The sequence below is a fragment of the Diadema setosum genome, chromosome 20, assembly GCF_964275005.1.
Source record: "Diadema setosum chromosome 20, eeDiaSeto1, whole genome shotgun sequence".
Taxonomy (NCBI): Eukaryota; Metazoa; Echinodermata; class Echinoidea; order Diadematoida; family Diadematidae; genus Diadema; species Diadema setosum.
Window position 1 is genome coordinate 3108008 of NC_092704.1, and position 20767 is coordinate 3128774.

At 38.5% G+C, this 20767-nt stretch overlaps 1 protein-coding gene across 2 annotated transcripts; it reads left to right on the forward strand.

Annotated features, from left to right (window-relative positions):
* The first annotated feature begins 10457 nt into the window (after positions 1–10457).
* LOC140243270 (zinc finger CCCH domain-containing protein 10-like) lies at positions 10458–19329 on the forward strand. Of its 2 annotated transcripts, XM_072322941.1 has the most exons (4): positions 10468–10707; positions 13730–13803; positions 15885–16961; positions 17492–19329. In XM_072322941.1, exons 3-4 carry the CDS (start codon positions 16127–16129, stop codon positions 17509–17511), a joined length of 855 nt encoding a protein of 284 aa, XP_072179042.1. In that variant the 5' UTR covers positions 10468–10707; positions 13730–13803; positions 15885–16126; the 3' UTR covers positions 17512–19329. The 2 variants fall into 2 exon arrangements, with proteins under 2 accessions (XP_072179041.1, XP_072179042.1); XM_072322940.1 differs by having other exon boundaries at positions 10458–10707; positions 15885–19329.
* Positions 19330–20767: the final 1438 nt, after the last annotated feature.

Sequence of the window (20767 nt, forward strand, 5' to 3'; positions counted from 1 at the left end):
TAGTACGTAGTCTCCTTTTACGCTGGTACATGGTTGGTCGAGGCGTGTGCGAGCCGGAGTCGGAACACCATGGAAGTTGTGGTATACTAAGTATATTTTACATAAAAAGCTATTTATTTGCGATTAAGTACAACATGTACTATGACTATCATTATCTTTGAAAGCGTTTTTTATGTACATCCACAGACCATGGTAGGCATACATCTCGCAAAGGAAAACATCTGAGATACAGATGAACTAGGTGTGAAATCTAAAAATAAAAAAATAAAAAACAAGTGAAAATTTATATTGATGGTGTGCATGCATCATTTAGGTCCTACTGATAAAGATGATATAGCAGAAACATTTAACAATTATATTGTTAATTTCGGTTTTAATCTTACAAACAATGTGCAATATTCAAATCATGATTATAGTTCACAATTGACAAAAAAAAAATGATAAAACGGCAGATTTCTCTTCAATAACATGCAATTAGTTCCAATAATGCCCACACCTCTTTTTTTCCATTTGAAGCTTTTAAATACACATGATACTAATAGATATAATATCTCTTCCAAATTTCTGTTGAATAGTACGATTCAAATTCATGAAAATTCTTCCGTCGTGATGTTTTCATTGCAACTGATTGACAAATTGCCCTACATCGACGTAAATATTTTTTTATCATGGCTACTACTAAAACACTGATCAATTCAGTGCTTATTTATGTCGATCGAGTATGTACGCCCATGATTTTTTATCATGGCTACTACTAAAACACTGATCAATTCAGTGCTCATTTACGTCGATGTAGGGCAATTTGTCAATCAGTTGAAATAGTACGATTATCATTTACGTTATAATGTTACAACAAAATAATATCTCTTCCAAATTTCTGTTGAATAGTACGATTATCATTTACGTTATAATGTTACAACAAAATAATATCTCTAAGAATACAGTTTATGGACAGAAGTATCGTTTTTTGTTTTTGTTTTTTAATGAAACCATCATTTCAAATCCTTTATTGTTTTTTTTTTCTCTCTCTCTCTATTGCCAGTATCCCCCCTCCTCCCCCCCCCCCCAAAAAAAAAAACACTATCAGATTTTCGCATTGATAACTTCCAATATGATTAATCTGTCTGAATAATATTGTCTGAATGCTATTTCAGGGTCTAAAAATATAACATTTTACCAACATTTTGCAGAAAACTATATCAGTTTGAATAAGTGACATAGAAATGTGGATCATTGTAAAACACGTCATGGGTCAGCATGATTCTTCCGCGTTAAGCACTTGGGTGCTCTTGGGGACCTAACTTGGAGGGAAGGGATTCCTGACATGATACAAAAATCCTCATTTCTATTTGACTACTGAAGCAAATCGGCCCAGGATGGGGGTTTCCTGTAAGATGTGGGTAATAAGTTACAGTTTCATATCGACCCTACAATATTGTATATTTGGATTGATTGCCTATTTTTAAAGTTATCGTTGCGGAGGTTCCCACTGTATTTTTTTTTTTTTTTGGGGGGGGGGGGAGGGGGACATTGATTATAACCGTATATATACTTTTCCATGCTTCCTGATTAGTTTACTAGGAGTCAGCGATTCACAAGGCTATTGCTCTTCCCTGTTGACCCCAAATTCACACATATATATATATATATATGTATATATATATATATGTGTGTGTGTTGGTTTTGTTGTTGTTTTTGTTGTTTTTGTGTATGTGCATGTGGGTATTTCTCTTTCTTACAGTCGTATCTCGCCATTTCAGTTGTTTGTTTGTTTGATAGATACTTTATTTTCTGCAAATCAATATATACATAAATTACATAATCATGAACATGGGAAACATAAAACAGAGTCGTTTGACTTGCATAAAGAACAACAATGTAAAAGGAAATTAATGATATAATATTATAGTATGCATGTCTATGCAGCAGGGATTACAATAGCAATATTATATCTAAGAAGCAATAATGCAGAGGGCCGCCATGTAAGCATTGCTTGAAAAGATGGCCGGCCGGCCCGAAAAGATGGCCGGCCCGAAAAGATGGCCGGCCCGGTTGTTTTCATGATATGAATTGTTTGATTGTTTTATGCTGTATGAAAAATAAACTTGAACTTGAACATCACATCTTCACTTGGCAGCCCCATAGGAAGGGGTGGGGGTAGTTCGTTGGTTAAACCCCTATTAACCCCTCCCTCTTCCCCGTAGATCCGCCACTGCTAAAGCAGGAAGTGCACGCAAACTCTATACTCTTTCATGAAGGGGGGGGGGGGGGGGGCGGGGGGGGGGGCGGGCAGGCGGGCAGGACACGCACGCCGTGCACACTCGCTTGTTGATGCGAGGGTTCCATTGCCATACACGGAGGTACATCAAAGTAATGATATAGGCCTACGAGCTGATTCCATACTAAAGAGGTGTAGCTACAAATAAGACAGTACATGTGCTTTCTGCAAGTCCGCCTTCATACACATTTGTCATGTCGACTGAGTGAATGCAGCGGTATTATGGTACAACACATTGAGTGAAAGTTTGTGGAAAATCGGACAATTCGTTCAAAAGTTATGAATTTTTAAAGAAGCTGCACAGTTACTGCTGGATGAAAAGACTAGTTAAGTGTATGATTCCACATGCGTACACTGCAAAAACATCGGTGTTAGATTTAACACCACGGGTGTTAAATCTAACACCGATCAAACTTCAATAAAGGATCACACCCACAGGTGTTAAAAATGCACTGTGATGGTGTTGAAAAGTGTTCACCTGACACTTCGTGGTGTTAATTTGACACTGTACCTGGTGTTATTTTGACACTGTACTGGTGTTAATTAAAAAATGACACCACATGGTGTTGATTTGATATTCGCTGGTGTTAATATCAATGGTTTAACACCCGTCCAGCTTCAATAAGGGACCACACCAGCTGGTGTTACGTTGGTGTAAATTTATTTTCACATTTTTCAAAAATCTAGTATTTTAATGTAAAATTCTTGATCGTCTTGTTTAAATCAAAAATCAACAAGAAGTGCAGTTACTAAGAAACTCTTCGAAAAACAGTTTAAATTTTGGAAATGACGCCCGTAGGTGTTAATTTAACACCATAAACGAGCACCGAAAATTTAACACCAGCTCGGTGTTCACTATTTAACACCGGACTTTTTGCAGTGTATAACAAAATTAGGAAAATATAAAGAAAATATAAAGAGAATTTCACAATCTTTTTTTAAAGGAAGTGCACATTTCCTCGGCTTGTCACTGTTAAAATAATTATTATTCCCACTGCCTCTGAAAGAGGCAAGGGAAAGCGTCTTTTATTATGCGAGAAAAGTGAAAATGTGTTGAACATTCTTTTATTTTCTGTTATCGTTCTACACAATCATGTGACATCACAAGCTGTAGTTATCTTCTTATCCAGCAGTGACTTAGCAGAAATGTCAAAAATTCAAACTTTTGAACGGATTGTCATTTCCCTCAAACTCTCACTGATGTGTTCTACCAACATTGCTGCATTTACTCCGGCAATCCACATGTCTACCCATAATAGTCAGGTCGCTTAATGTCAAATATTGAGATTACCGTTACACGGCGGATAAAAGCACCAACTTTGGAGAGATGACCCCTCAGGACCTACTCATTGATATTTGAGTAGGAGCCCTCTGTAAAATTTTCATTTTCATGGTACAAATGCTGAATTTCAATTTGCAGAAAATTTTGCGGGCATGAAACTTTCGCAAATTCGCGAGGAGCTAATATCCGCAAAAGCAAAATGCGCGCGATTCTGAACAATGCATTAGATGCCAGTGGCAATTCGCTGAATTTTCATGCTGCGAAAAGACCGTCAGCTCCAATGTGCGAAAATTTCATGTCGTGAATATAACACTGTATTTATGTATCTGAGGAAGTAAACTAACAAAAAAGAGGTTTAAATTTGTTGTATTTTTTCATTTTTCATGGAACTAGAAAAACATGAACCCAATCTTGAATTCCGTGATCAACAAAGCATTTGAAACATGGAGGTTATTGAATATATTACGATTTATGAATAGAAAATGCTGTTGAGGTGTCACAGTGTGATGTACTATTGGCGGTTCACTTATGTACTATACATGTACATAAATATAGACCCGATATTAAAGGGGCTGCAGAACGTTTTCTAATGATGGGGGGGGGGGGGGGGATGGAGGGGGATGCGAACCGTTGAGGGAGGAGGGGGGGGTGTGTTCAAGGGTCAGTGATGTCCCACCCCTTGACATTAGAAAACCTTCCAAGCCCCTTTGATATTGTATACGTATTCAAACTGGGAATATTAGGGACTGTGACACCTTAACAGCATTAAGCGTTTTTCTCTTCATAAATCGGTCATTAATTCAACCACCTCCGTGTTTCAAATGCTTTGTTGATCTAGGAATTCAAGATTGGGTTCCTGTTTTCCAGTTCCATGAAACTTGAAACATGTACAACAAATGTGAACGTCGTTTTATTGTTACTTTACTCCCTCAGATACATAAATACGGTGTTATTTTCGCGACACGAATGATTCGTGACTTGAGCCGACGGTCTTTTTCGCAGCATGAAAATTCCGCGAATTGCCACTGGCATCAAATGCATTGTTTAGAATCGCGCGCATTTTGCTTTTGCAAATATTAGCTCCTCGCGAATTTGCGAAAGTTTCATGCCCGCGATATTTTCTGCAAAATAAATTCAGCATTTATACCATGAAAATAAAAAAAAATTACAGAGGGCTCCTACTCAAATATCAATGAGTAGGTCATGAAGGGTCATCTCTCCAAATTTGGTACTTTTATCCGCCGTGTAACGGTAATTTCACTACGCGACCTGACTATAACCTCAACGATCACTTGCAATAGTGCGAGTGAGATGACGTGATGGCGCCCTTTCCCTTGTCTGTAAGAACACCAAGTATACATCTACCATTGCACTTACCTGTTAACTGGCATGCATGAACTACTCATAACTTTCGCAAAAACAAATCTCTCTCCTTCTTTCTTTCTTTCTTCCATTTCTTCTTATTTTGAAGAGGGCATTTTAATAGCATGATATCACTCTGACTGTCCAATGTTGCATCTCAGTATACTGCAGTATATGCCCGACTCTCGATCAATAATGGTTTATTGTTTATTCCTACAATAAGGATTATTTTATGAACATATTTTGGAATCATTGCCCGCATGCATGTATATTACCTGATTTCATATGTTCAAGCATATACCATTTCCTCGTGTTTTCAATGTTTTGCATTGCACTCTTCTTTTTCTTTCTTTCTTTCTTATTTTGAAGAGGGTACTTAATACGATATTCAAAATATGACCATCATGATGATGATTCTGAAGCTGCGTCTGCCATAGATTCTCGTTCAGTTTATTATAAAATTTAGTTTGATCAATTTTTATCTTTTGGAATCATTCTCCATACCATATTTCATTCATTCATTTTTCATTCATTCATTCATTCATTCATTCATTCATTCGTTCGTTTGTTCGTTCATTCATTCATTCATTTTCTATCCCGACAGAAACATATAAATATTTTGCAGAAATTGTGAATTCATACATTATTATAGTTTCATAATAATGAAGGATAAGTTTACAAACTTACCTATACGGAATTTAAGGCTGGAAATGCGGAGGAAAACGCATGAGTGCTTGTAGGGTACACCCCCCCCCCCCCCGCATGTAATACAACAAATTAAAATATGATTGATAGACTGATATACATAAAAAGTGGTAAAACAAGAGAAACTGAGATTATGGAGACCGTAACCTAACTAACCCGAAACAAACACGCTGGACAAATCCCTACACTACTCTCTCAAAAAATCGAGTGAAAATATTCACTCTTAAAGGATTGAATACAAAAAAAGAGTGAATTTAGCGTGAAATTGGAGTGTGATTTTGAATGAAAATGTTCATTTGCACTCATTTTGGAGTGACCTCAGGGATTACTCGAAGATTTTGGAGTGATCCCTGAGGTCACTCTAAAACGAGTGAACATTTTCACTCAAAATCACACTCCAATTTCACGCTAAATTCACTCTTTTTTGTATTCACTCCTTCAAGAGTGAAATCTTTTTTTTTTTTCACTCGATATTTTTTAGAGAGTATACAGTAAGTCACTGTCATGCAGGAGGCATGCAGGAGAGAGGAAATAGAGAGAGAGAGAGAGAGAGCGAGAGAGAGGGAGAGGGAGAGAGAGAGAGGGAGACGGGGGAGGGGGGAGAGAGTGTTTCATAATTATAATGTTTGTAGTTTCATTAAGTCATTATTATTTTGTTCTCTTATGTATTTTCCGAGGGTCTCATAATACAAACTTTACTTTTCAGTGGGACCCTCCATTTCCATGCATTCCAATCCTTGTATTATGCACATGTATACCTTAGAAAATGAGTTTATGTTGATACTCGTGATCACATCAAATACATTTTTTGAAATTGTTACAAAATGTTCTGTTAATGCATTGTATCTGATTTTGACTGTTTATTTAATGGAAATGAAAAATAAAGGTGTGTGTGTGTGTGTGTGTGTGTGTGCGTGTGAAAACTTATTACGTGGTGTGAAGATAAAAGACAAAAAAAAAGATAGAAGACTACAAACGATAGGTAATGGATGCATGGTTGGAGCCGCTCAGCAGTGATTGCTTGGTTTTAGCAGAAAATAAAGTTGAATTTTCCAGTTCTTTGCAACCATTAAAGGATCAGCACAATTTTACAATTTCACAATGTTAATGATATTCATGGTAAAATTCAGATAGATTCTTATAGAATATAAAATTTTCATTTTTTCCTTCAAATTATTCTTAAAAGTAGGCCCTACTTAAAATTGGGGACGCATTTAAACTATCACAGAGGTTAGCCCATTAGGTCCAGCAAGTGTAAATATAGATTGTGTCAAAACAGTCCTTAAAGGTATAATTTACTATTTGCAGATGAAACAAAAACGCACTAAGAGGTTTAGTGCTTCATTATGTGAGTTAGGGATAAAAACAACCAATGTAAAAATTTGAATCAGTATAATTAATGTTAAGTATTGTTAGATATACAAAATGTGAACAATAGTTATAATAAGAATGTTTCTAGACTAAACCGTCTACAGTTATAAAAAATAGTGATATCTTCTTATATTTTAGGCTTGATTGCAAAAATTCTATATGGGATGTTTGACAACAGACCAACACATATGCATCAAATCTGATATCTTGAACATTTTTCAAATCACTGCATGCTCCCAAAGGTAAACAGGGCCTCTAAAGGCAAATGAAATTCATCAGAGTGACGAGTCGAGTATTTATGGAATGAGCGGTTTCTCGCAAACATGCAGGTGAAAATGGACGGCAATAAATATTACATGCAATTACTTTTGCCTACGGATTTACTATAGTATTGTAACACCTTTATTTTGTAGCGTTGATTGTTTTTCGATGGCGTAATCGGTGTTACATTGGTATTAAACGTTTTCTCGACGCTCCAAAGAAAGGACCAAGAGACCAGTTCATATAAGCATCCAAATCCAGGCTCTTTATTTAGTCACAAGAGGATATAACGCTTTACAGGAATATGATATATTAATAGGTACTCCCCATCAAACGGCCATATATTGCCCCTAAAGAGGGATGGCAAGGGAGACCAACGCTTTGTGTCTTTACCCGAAGAGGGTGAAAGAGAGAACTCTTGACCAAAGCACATGGTCACTTTTATAATACATCTATACTCGAAGGAGGGGCTTAATCTACAATATTCAAATATTCAAAATAGAGGGATTCAGATTATAATAAAACAAAGGAGTAGGTTAGTAATGACCACTGTCAATCCATGGGTCACTGACACCAGTGACTCACATTTTACATGATGGGGATGATGGGGGAGAAACTTAGCACTGGTAGACAATGGGGAGACAAGTTATCCAGAAATGTTTATGGGAGAGGTTAGGCTCCTAGGGAGGTAGGGTGTGTAGACTGACCACAGGATGTGATGACCAGTCGGGGTGGACAAAATTCTGGGAATAGCAATGAAGGAGTTTTCCCTCATGTCTGTAGTGGTTGAAGCTTGGTTTTGCAGCGACAACGCTCCTACATTTGATATATTACAGTATCAAGAGAAGGATGAAATAAGTACGATAATGTGTACAATGACAGTTCATCATAATAAAATGTTTCTAGTTGCCTGATGATTATTGCCGACTCTTATACAGCAAACAATGGTTAACGGCAACTAAGTAGTATAATTTGGGTAAATGATCTTATAATTTGAACTTTACGGCAGAGGAGACACTTCTGCGTCACTTTTTTTTTTTTCAAGCCATGTTTGTATATCACGAAAATAACGAGTGCATAGCACTGAGCACGGCCGGCGGAGCGTTTGAAAGTGGGGGGGGGGGGGAGCACTTCCGGGTTTGATGAGCTAACAACATAGAGCTGTATTTACATATCGCCACTACAGCTCTATGGCTAACAACCCAAAAAAAAAAAAAAAAAAAAAAAGGGTCCTCAGCTCATCTCTTCCCTTCCACTTCCGGGTTTCTTCAGCTGACAAGCAAAAAAAGGGTCTCCAACGGAAAAAAAAAAAAAACATAACCTTACCGCGATCACACATCAATATATCTCTATCTATTTCTTTTTAGTGCCACTTACGTACTTCCGGGTTAAGAAAAGTGTGGGGGCCCAAAGTGATGACACCTAATGTATTCCTTTGTATGGTGCACAAAAAGTGCGGGGGCCCGAGCCCCCACGGCCCCCTCGGTTCCGCCTGCCATGCATAGTGAATTCCCATCAATTTCAGACTTTGGGCTATAGGTACAGCACGACTCTCTGTATACATTCACGAAACGCGTCGACGAGAAAGATCAAACAAGACAAGCACTTGCAGTTTGTTTCGTAGTTATCACGGACGCCATTTATTGACCCGTGCTTTTAACATACGGCAGGGAGCTGAGAGCACAAACCATTGTATTGATCTCTATCATACAAAACGCAAAAAGAAAAAAAAAACACTACAACAACAACTGCGACACTCGAACAACGCATAACAAAAGCTCCCGAGTACTGTACACCTCGTTCACGTGATGAAGACTTATGCGCACGGCTCGTTCACACAGGAAGAAACGTCTGCAACTAGACTATGACCCCATGATGTGTGTCTGCGACGTTTCTCATTTCTGATTGGGTCATTGTTCCGCGCGAACCTTAAGAGTGCCGTGTGCAAAGGGAGTCGCTGCGGTGGCGAAGCGTGGAGAGAACGCCATGTTGCTGATTGCATCGCCAATTGAAGTAAGAGACAATTTATTTTATCGTAGTCTAATGACTTGCAGACGAGGGACAGGTGGCATCCCAAGAGATATATTTATGTAATCTACAACATAGTATTGTAGGTATCGGCGTTCATCCTTGTCAGCAGTCATGAAATGCCGACGATTAGGGAGTGCTGATGGATTTCACAAATCATATAAAATGAAAAAATTCACTTCGATTCACAGATGCTACAAAGCATAGGACCTGATGTGTGAAAAAAAGATGCTTGGAAAAGGTCAGCTATTATGTAACTGCGCTCCGAAACACACGCACGAAACTGAACAACCCCTGCCCAGAACATTACTGCTATTAATTATCCTATTATTAACGCCTTTGTAATTTTCCACATGAGTTAGGGGAAACAGTTATCTTTCCCCCTTTTTTACCCATGTAATCTGGAGAAAAAAAAATAGCAAAAAAAAAAACACTTTAGAAATGTTATGTCCTGTGTACATTTGGCCACTAAAAAGTGATGTTGAAGGTATTATATTCAGGTGAACAAGTCAGCATGCATATTATTTGCATCGCATAGCCTGCATTAGTCAATCATACCAATGACATTATATGTTTAGTTATTTTACCTTATTCAATAGATTAACAATTCTTCTTCTTCTTCTTCTTCTTCTTCTTCTTCTTCTTCTTCTTCTTCTTCTTCTTCTTCTTCTCCTCCTCCTCCTCCTCCTTCTTCTTTTTCCTCTTCTTCTTTCCGTTATTACTAGTATTGTGCAGAACCTCGTGGATTTGGACAGTTCCATGGCATTTTTTTTTTCTCCTCGGACACTGTTCCAATGAAATATCTGCACACTTTAAAAACATGAGATTCTTTCCAAAGACATAACCCTTAGCCTTACCTTACTCACAGCTCCATGCCCTCATCCTAGTCCTCACATGAAACAGCCTACCACAACCTTAACCCTAACCTAACCCTAGTAATAATAGCAGGGTGTGAGCAATATTAAATGTCGTGTCACCCGATACTTTATTACTACTAAAGTAGTCGCTGGTACAATGGTGGGGCTACGCATCGGACGGATACACTCACAGATTTTGTAGTGGTATGCTCTCACACATAACATACAGATCGATACGCGAGGCATAAAAGAGTGCACATAGAAGTATATTTCTACATTTCTGAAGTCTAAGGGAATCGTCCATGGAGATGTTTGAAACCTGCATGCCATTCAATATAGTTGCATATTTCTCCACCTTTGTTTTGTTTTTACTCTCGTCACTGTTCGAGATTGTGCAATCTCCTTTCCACCCGCCAGCGCAGCAGCGTAGCTTAGCTGCGCAATACCATACTGTAAACAACGCCGGCGAGAATCGTCGCTTTCTTCAGCACGTTTTCGCTGTGTAGAAGCATACCAAATCAATCGTGTGAGTACAGAGCTGTGGACGTCCGTCAAATAAAAAGGTAAATACTGCTAAATAGTGCTTATTTCAAAGATTTTATACATATGTAAAGTTTGGTGAAGGTATGTAGACAATGTACGATTAGTGTGATGAGTTTAATTTGTATCGATTGGTGAGCAGACAGTTCGCGATCAACACAGGTCAGAACACACGAGTAGGCCTACGAGTGACATGACACAATTGACTAGATTCTAAAACATGTTCTATCCACAGTGCCAGTGGGTGATCAATGTCCTTGAAACCTACATCGATTCTACATCCGTAAATCACGTATTTTGATATTAGTCCTAGGGCCTAGAGTTATGTACAAATGTAGATCTAGATCTAGAGCGTCGTTAACACGATGAAAATTAGATGTGTGTTCCCTCACTAACCCCTCACACCTCAGTACTGCTTCCAGTAATGTCACGTCCCAAACTTCGTTGTGTTGCGTGCATTGGCCATTGGCATTGACATTGTCCTCCATATTGACATTTGTGTGCTTTGTACATCTCTACATGTGTAGACAACACATGAATTTCCTGAATTACCTATGCTATGGCAGTATGGGCATGATGTCATCATAATGACGCCCAGTAAGTTGAAGACTTCTAATTAGACTAGAGGGCCATTCAAAGGATTCAATCCGGAGCCTGAGGTGGAGTTCCGCGGAGTGGTCAGTTTATGCAATCTGGCCGGATTAAATAAATTTAGAAAGAGGCCTAGGCCTATGTTTTTGTTTCCTTAATTCCAGTGCAGTTAAGTTAGACTTAACAAGAGGAATCTTGCTACGACAGCTTCCGCACAAAGGCTATTCCAAGTATAACTTCCTGCTCTCTGACTGAAAGAGTTTCGGAGTCTAACCTTTTTACAAGTTCAACATGGTCTGTGTGTCCCCTGCTATTCTCAGGCAGAGATTGTTCAAAGTCAAACCCTCAGACAGCGAGGCAGACGGAATCATCATATCATATTCCAGACTCTGGGGCTGAGAAAATGTAGCACTGTAGGCCCTCTAGTACTAGGCCTAAGTACAAATTACTGTAGGAATCGGGGTGAAAAGGTTCTCAACTTTTAACATCACCTACCATTACATTTTGTACATTCGGTCACCGTTGCGTTACCATGAAGTCACTTGGGCTAGGCAGCTGTGTCTCACTCGGCTGTGCTACTGCTAATATCAGTAGAAAATGCATGAAAATGTGTTCCACATTTATCTCTTCGTAATATGTATCGGTAGACAATCGGCTCAGTGTAAATTACATTAAAATAAGTGTGTGTTGTCCTGCCTGAAAATATCTGTATTGGAATTGCTTTAGATTATGAGTTCGATTAGGACTTGGTGTGCTATAAAACGTTGGAGCTGAACACTACAGTACAGCATTAACATGTCACAGGAAGCATTCCATTGTTGTATTTTCTTCAGTTTCATGGATGTTCCAGTACTGTAAAGAATTGTGGCATTAAACTTTTGCGGAAATGGAGCCGAAAGGCGTTTTTGTGGCATTTACATGTAACTTTTGCAAATTGCCACTGGCATTCGAAACAATGAGGAAACAAAACCTTTAGTGTGCATTTTTAGCTCACCTGAGCCAAAGGCTCAAGTGAGCTATTGCGATCGCCCTTCGTCCGACGTTCGTCGTGCGTCGTCCGTCGTCTGTCGTCCGTCGTCCGTCGTGCGTAAACTTTTTACATTTTCATCTTCTTCTTAAAAACCCCAAGACCGATTTTCATCAAACTTAACAGGTAGCATCCCTAGGGGGTTAGGAACTCAATTTGTTAAAATGGGCACCATGCCCCCCCCCCCCCAGGGGGCCCCCAGGGGGGCCCAAACCCCCCAAAATTAAGGAATCTGTAAAAATCTTCTTCTCTAGAACCAGAAGTGGTAGAGCTAAGTTAATACTATGAGTTAGTACATTGATGACTCTAGTTTCAAGTTTGTTCATGGCAGAATCAGGGGTGCCCCCCTTGGGACCCAGGGGAGGGGGTGGGGAGGGGTCCTAATGGGGCCTAAATTGTACATTTTCATCTTCTTCTTGAGAACCCCATGACCCATTTTCACCAAACTTGGCAGGTAGCATCCCTAGGGGTTAGGATCTCAATTTGTTAAAATGGGCACCATGCCCCACCCAGGGGCCCCCAGGGGGACCCAAACCCCCCAAAATGAAGGAATCTTTAAAAATCGTCTCTAGAATCAGAAGTTATAGAGCTAAGATAATACTATGAGTGAGTACATTAATGACTGTAGTTTCAAGTTTGTTCATAGCAGATCCAGGGGTGCCCCTCTTGGGGGCAGGGGGGGGGTTTGGGAAGGTCCAAATGGGGGCCTGAATTGTACATTTTCATCTTCTTCCTGAAAACCTCATGATGGATTTTCGTCAAACTTGGCAGGTAGCATCCCTAGGGGGTCAGGATCTCAATTTATCAAAATGGGCACCATGCCCCACCCAGAGGGCCCCAGGGGGCCCCAATCCCCCAAATTAAGGAATCTTAAAAAAAATTTTGGCCCTTATTGTACATTTTCATCTTCTAGTTGAGAATGCCTGGTCAAATTTTAGTAGAGCTGTGAATAACTTAGATTAGTGACTGCGTGAAAGGTGAACTTGCGATACTCAGGTGAGCGCTAGACCCGCGGGTCTCTTGTTTTTTTTTTTTTATACTTCTGCGAGTTCTGGCTCGCAAAATTCAAGCAAGTAAAAAGGGTACAACTACAGGTACATGTATACTGGTACTTATGTGCCCTCCATTGACATTGCTCACAGCTAGTAAAAGAACTACAAACAAAACATCACATCAAACTGTATTCCAAACTGGCAGACTGTAAAATTGAAAAAAAAAAAATGCTTATCACACCTCATTTTTTTTTTATTTTTTTTTTTATGCTGATCGCTGCTTTGTTTGGCTTCGTTGATTTTTCTGTTTTCATTGGCATGTTAAAAGGCAATTCATATGAAATTTGGTTGCCTTGTGTCAGAGTGAGGTAAACATTTATAAAGTACGCTATCAATGAATTTCACTCTTGACTTTTTTTTTTGTGTTCTTTGCAGGTTTTCCATGAATGACATGCCGGCAAGCTGACACAACACCTATGTGCTATCAGAACATCGTGGAAGAAGTGAAGGTATTAAGAGTGGTTAGGATATTTTTGCTGGCATTGAAACACTTTCAGACTTAGCAGGCTGAGTGAGGGATGTGAAGACCAGTCAGAAAATAAATTGCCCCTTGTCACACAACCAATCAAATTAGAATTGTGAAATCAAAACAAAAAAGTTTTGTCAACTGCAGCCACATACATTGTATATGGAACTTGAATAAGATGATACTTAACTGTCTAAGCATCACACATATCCCAGCAACCCGTACAGAAAAACCTCTAAATTTACTCATTTTACAGTGATTGAAGAAGAAAAGGCATTGTTATTCAAAATTGTTCTTTAGTCGTTGAAATGTAGCACTGACATTGCAAAGAGAAGAATTAAAATCAAATACTTCATACAAAGTATGATAGTTGTGAGACAGTAACATAACATTTTCAAAATTTGTTATTTACACTGATATCAATCTTTAAAATGCTAAACCGAGAATTCCTTAACTTTTATCTTTTTTTCCAGTGGTTATAAAACTGAAAGTTTTTTTCCTTCACACTTTGCATTTGTTTTTATTATAATGTCAACGTGAGTGAGGGGTAGAGTTTTCTTTTGAGGACTACTATTTTTAAGGAGTACTACAATTGTGTTGGGAGGTTTATAGAGCTTTAATGGTCCATTTCAAAACTAAAGCTTTTCATCAGTGAAGGCATGAAATAGGCAAAGATATACTTTACCATTTAGTCATTTGAAAATGTAAAATTTGTAACACAGAAAGTGTATAATCTAGTTTTTCTCCCGTGATCTGGGTACATGACATAATATACGTATACTTGGTAGGTATATATTTGACCAAGCCTTGGGGGCTTTCTAAATTGATTGTCCATTTATTTTAGGAGCATGCCTTATTTGGTACTATTTTTGGTGGCGTAAATAGACAGATGACCCTCGATTTTACCCACCAGAGAAATTACCTTGCACCAATAAGCAGGGTTTTTTAGTTCCCTGGTTTACACAAAATCTTACTATAAGCAACGCCATCAAAAGAGGTTAAAAAAAAGAAAGAAAATGAAAACAAATAATGAAGGGGTGGCGGGAATAAAAATGGCCTCTTCACCAGTGTACAGGCAATGTATACAAATGTACATGGGGCCACAGTGGTAAGGGAAATCCATCAGTCTATCCAGTCTAGATGCAAGGTAAATTACTCATTGGCCCGAATTCACGAAGGAGGTACAATCTTGCCCATGGTTTAAACCATGGACAAAGACCGTAGTTTGTATTGGATGCCAAGTGTCACATAGCCTATTTCGTTACAAAATTGTCATAATGAAATGTTGTCATTTTGTTACGAAATGATCATTTCGTGGACGGAATGATTGATTTCGTAATGAAATATTCCATGCGTTACTTGCTGCCCCATGCAAAACTACGGTCTTTGTGCATGGTTTAAACTATGGACATTATTGTGCCACCTTTGTGAATTCGGGCCTATGTGTTTGTGCCTAGATGTTTGTTTCTCACTTATCAGCCATCCATTGTGGATGATACTATCCAACCTTGCAAGTTTGTTTTCTGTCTGTCTTGTTTCATGTAGGTTTCCGTACATTGTGCTTCATTGTGCTGTGTTTCTCAGAACCCCAGTGCTTGTAGCAGATAGTTAAAACGATAATGACGATGGTCCTTTTTGTTTGTTCTTTCCAAACATTTTGAACAATATTAATGTGTCCATGTGTGTTAAAATTTTTTGTTATTTTTCCATTTTTTATTACAGCAAATTAGTAAAAGAACTTAGAGCACAAATTTCCTCATGTACATAGTATGGTCTGTCAAGACATAGTCTGCCCAATGTATTTATTTTTTTAAAGAAAAATGGGCAAGTTCTACAAATTGATAAAACAGAATACAAGTCATTGTTTTAATTGAAGCATTGGCAAAAGAAAGGAAAGTGAAAGGAAAGTATATGAAGTCAATAGTACAAGAATCAAAGCTGTTGTTTATGAAAAGTTAAGCAATATTAATTAATGTCAGTGCTGCATAAATCATCGTATACAGCTATGATTGCAATTGTTTTCAGCATGCATGCAGTATTTCTATGCGCTACTCTTTTTGCCAGGTCTCATTGCCACCACGAGCGAAACCAAGACTCCTTGCAGCCTGCTGACCAGCGTGCTTAACTGCTGCATATAAAGTACTGCGTTGTCTTCTCGAAAGCTTGACGACATCGCACCCTCCTTTGCGAGCTCTGGCCGGCCCCTGCGCAGTGCAAGCTAGGCCAAAGTGGTCCGAATTTGACAGTAACTGAGAGCGTAGTGGAAAGTTTGCTTAGGTTTGCTAGATTGATCTAGGGTTAGCACCATGGTTAAAACAAATGGCACAGCAAATAACAACAGTGAAGATGGAGTGTGCAGGGACTTCCTGCGCAACGTGTGCAAACGCGGCGGTAGGTGCAAGTTTAGGCATCCCGAGCAGGCCGAGATTAAGCAAGAGATGCAGTTTTGCCACGACTACCAGAATAAAATGTGCACCCGCAGCAATTGCAAATTCATTCACTGCAGCAAGGAAGAAGAAGAATATTACCACCAGACTGGCGATCTCCCACCCGGTGTAGAAGAGGCTGCTTCCAAAAGGCGATCTACACCCAGCTCTTCAGACGGGGATGTCCCGATTTGTCGCGACTACCAGAATGGTGAATGTACCCGTGCCAGTTCTTGTCGTTATCGACACTTGAGCCGTGGAGACTTGGAACACGAGGAGCGAATGCATCGCAGATACGCCAGGCCATACCCCCCTCCCCCACCAGACCGCTATGGGAAGGAGTATGAGCATGACAGATACCGACGATGGCTCGAGCATTCCAGGTATGAAGACTTTGACCGTATGGACAGGGAGCGGCTCTACCGAGATAGGGAATCCCGCGAACCACGAGAGGTTCGTGACCGTGAGGTCCTTCCACCAGGCTACAGCAGGTTTAGCCAAGATCCCCGCGACCTGGAAGAGGAAAATGCCTTACTGCGTCGCAAAAATGAAGAGCTGCGCAAAACAGTGGCCGACCTGACATCCACCAACGACGTCCTCCTAGAGCAGAATGCCCGCTTGCGCGCCTTGCGTGCAGAGGCGACCTCTGCTGTCCTGCAAGCCGAGACCCACCTGGTAAACTCTACAGCCACAGCAGCATCACTGCTGTCCCAAGGTAGGTCCCTCGGTACCTCTACACATCATACTGCTGCTGCGACTGCCCCCGTTATGTACCCCGCGCGTGCTGCTCAGGTTCCCATTGTTGCAGAGAATGCCATTCCGGCCCCAGGCCCTGCCCTCAGAGAAGGCGCCCAGTTGATTGCAGCTCCCTTGCAGCCAGGAGCCCTAGCAGCCTCAATGGCTCAGGCTCAAGGCCATGTAGTGCCCATGAGCGTTGGTGTTACAGCTTCTATGGTCTCTTATCCCATTGTCTCGCAAACATTGCGCACAGCTATGTCCTGAATAAGCTCCCAAATATGCTCAAATTAAATTTTCTTTCAAAAGACGCAGTGATCATCTTAGATTAATAAAATCAAGGTGTATGAGTAGAAGTCTGTACAAAAGTTTAAAGCATAATCAAATGTCAATGTTATATGTTTAGAGGTACAGTATGCTTTTGCAAATTGTTGCTGTAATGATATTGTAAAGAATGATCCATACACGTGAATTGACACAGATTTACTTTATTCTCATTGTTTTGTACAGATTTGAACTTGGGCATGTAGAGATTAGGCCGCAAGTAAAGCGTCGGCTCATGGGATCTTGGCAGATATGATAAAGATTTGTAAGTAGTGTTTTCTCACATGATATTTCCTTCAGATGATGGGGGTTGTCCTAACTTGAATGGAGGACTTGCTGTTTTGATAAATGTCAGAATATTCCCTTTTATCTCGCACTTTAGAATATCATATTCTTCTCTGTAGCCCTCACTTAGTAAGATATCCTACTGTATTACTCAGATCAGGAAATTTAAGATTGAGGTAAAAAAAAGGTGTCTTTGATTGATCTTAACATCTCAGTGATGGTAAAACTAAAGTGTGATAACAGCTTTTCTTGTGTGATCTAAATCTATTGCAATTCCGCTGGCAAGATGTACACGTAGAAGTCAGTTTCCGTTGCTTTTAATATATATGTTGTTCTGCTATGAAACATGCTCCTTGCAAGGTGAAAACCTGGTAGTCATAAAATGCTTAAAGTTATACCCATGCGCCTAAGTTGACTTCCATAACTTGAATGATGATATGAACTTCCTTAGTTATTTGAAGAAATGGATCAATATATTATTTATCACAGAGGGGAAAAGGACGCTTTTGTTCTCCCAAAAGTAACTACTTAATTTTAAGCGTGATGCTTCTTCTTATCTTGTAGAATTTTAATGTATTTCTTACATGGGAATTGCTGTATATAGAGATATCCTAAACAAGAACGATGTTGGACTGCTTGTAGGAAACATGTACAGGAATGACGTACTGTAGTTTGATAAAGTGCGGCAGAAAAATGTGAATTGCAAGCGAGTAGAAGAGCATGTACTCTTATCACCACACCTGCAGAAGCAATTTAGAAATCACCTTATATCATCAACACTTTTGAGTACGTCCCTGAACCAGTTTGCAAGCTCATATCAAACCGCTATGGCAGGGACGGACATCTGTAGATGATCGGTCAGTTGAAATGTGTCATCTTCATACTTGTAATTTTAAATGATAGGAATGTGCAGATCATATGTTCAATCTCAGCTTTGAGGCACACTGTACATTTATGTACTGCATTGTGAATAACTGCACTTGCATTGTTGCCAAATTTTACAAGCATCCATTAATAATGTGTTGCTTGAAGGTTTCCTTCAAGGTTTGCTTGAAGGTTTGCTTGAATCCATTGATAAGTTTTGAAAGACATGAACAATTCAGCTGAAACCAGAACACAGTGGAGATTAGCTAATGGCTTCACATTTGGAGATTTACCCTTTTTATGCTTTATTTTTCAGTGCATAATGTACATACTGTCTAATTCTTTAAAAAATTCTCTTCTGTATATTAGTGTATGTTGGTTACAAGTTAACATTTTTGAAGTGTACTTGTGTTTAAACTTGTTAGGATTTACATTTCATTATGCAGGTAAAAGGTACATATTTGAGACTTCAATTTGATAATGACAAAGTAATTTGATCTGCAGTATTTTGTAAAGAAGTAATGCAGATTAGTTTCAGAGGTCAAACAACCACCAAAAATCTATGTACATGTACGTATACCTATGTCAAGATCATTGCATTACCATCACTCTCTTTAGGTTCTTTTTTTTTTTGGGGGGGGGGGTGCGGTTTACCCAGAAATGCTTATACAGTTACTTTGTTTGTATTATGATTAAACAAAAGTTGGTCAAAAAAAAAAATCAGGTTAGTTTCAGGTCGTTGGTGTAGCATTTTGATTGTGTAAACATAAAGATCTTTTTTTCTTTTAACTTCAAAACTTGTACATCATGATGTTACACCTGGTTTGATTTGTGTTCTATTGATTAAACAGTGCTTTTTCGGTACAAATGAGAAAAAAAAAATGCTTGGCTTGCCCGAGTGCTGCCTCCCTTTGACTCCTTGGTACGACTGTTGGATGAGTACTGGTATGTGTAACTCTAATCGTGTGTGTGTGTGTGTGTGTGTGTGTATTGCAAACACAGTGCCCTCTGATTGTAACAAAATTCTCATTACAACAAAGTACAAATTCAGGTCACAAAATGATGTGACCTTTATTCAATTCAATTTATTTCCACAAATCTGATAAAGACTGTTACATTGTACATCAGAGCATACATCATGAAGGCAAATGGAAAGTATACAGCACATAGGCTTTATATCAAGAGAAGTGAAGGAGTCGGCGTCATACAGTATGCTTAGACCAGCCTTTCAAGATTAATCTTCCAAGAAATACATTGTACATGTATATTCAAGTGCACATGGACAAGACAAAACACACATCACAAAAACTTACACAGAAGACACTACAAAGTGGGTATCTATCTATTATATATATATATGTATGTGTGTTTATATATATATATATATATATATATATATATATATATATATATATATATATATATATTATATACACTATGTATATATGTGTGTGTGTGTGTGTGTGTGAAGTAATTTGTAGTCCATTTGTATGTCAAATGTTATCAATAGTAGAACAGAACTCCAGAAATGGACATGTATCATACTGTAAATACATGTACCAATGGTTTACATGTTTGAAGAACAAACACATTTTGGGGCACCCTTCCTTTTGTCAAGTGAAGAGATTTTTATTTTAAATCAAAATCATGTATACATGTATATACGTATACAATATTAGTTTGTCAAAAAAAAAAAATACAATCCACTTTTCGCACTGGTAACACCCTATATGATTAAAACGTCTAAATGCTACTTCAAAGTCTTAAAATATAACATCTTGGCTCTATTTTGCATAAAACCCCATTCAATTTCATGAAGCGGTCACAGAGAAATGTTGATTGTTGTGAAGTATGTCATGAGTCTGCTTCTTCCAAGTTCAGCACTTTGCTGCTCCTGGATATGCAAATTAATGTGTGAACACAATAGAACTTGGAGAGAAGAGATTTCTGACATGCTCTACAAAACTCTTAATTTCTCTTTTACCACTGAATCGGGGTTTTCTGTAAGACGTGGGCAATGAGTTATAGATTTCATATCCTGAAATTGTATTTTGATTGATACACTATTTTTAAAGCTATCGTTGCGGAGGGTACCGTTCTAATTTTTGGGGGGACATACAGCATATATATATATATATATATATATATATATATATATATATATATATATATATATATTTATATATATTTATATATATATATATATATATATATATATATATATATATATATATATATATATATATATACATACATACATACATACATAATTTAGATACAAACATTGGAGGCCAAAATCAGATTTGATTCACC

What these genes read in the sequence shown, in the direction of transcription:
- LOC140243270 (XM_072322940.1), top strand. Translation starts at nt 16,127, where the DNA reads ATGGTTAAAACAAATGGCACAGCAAATAACAACAGTGAAGATGGAGTG.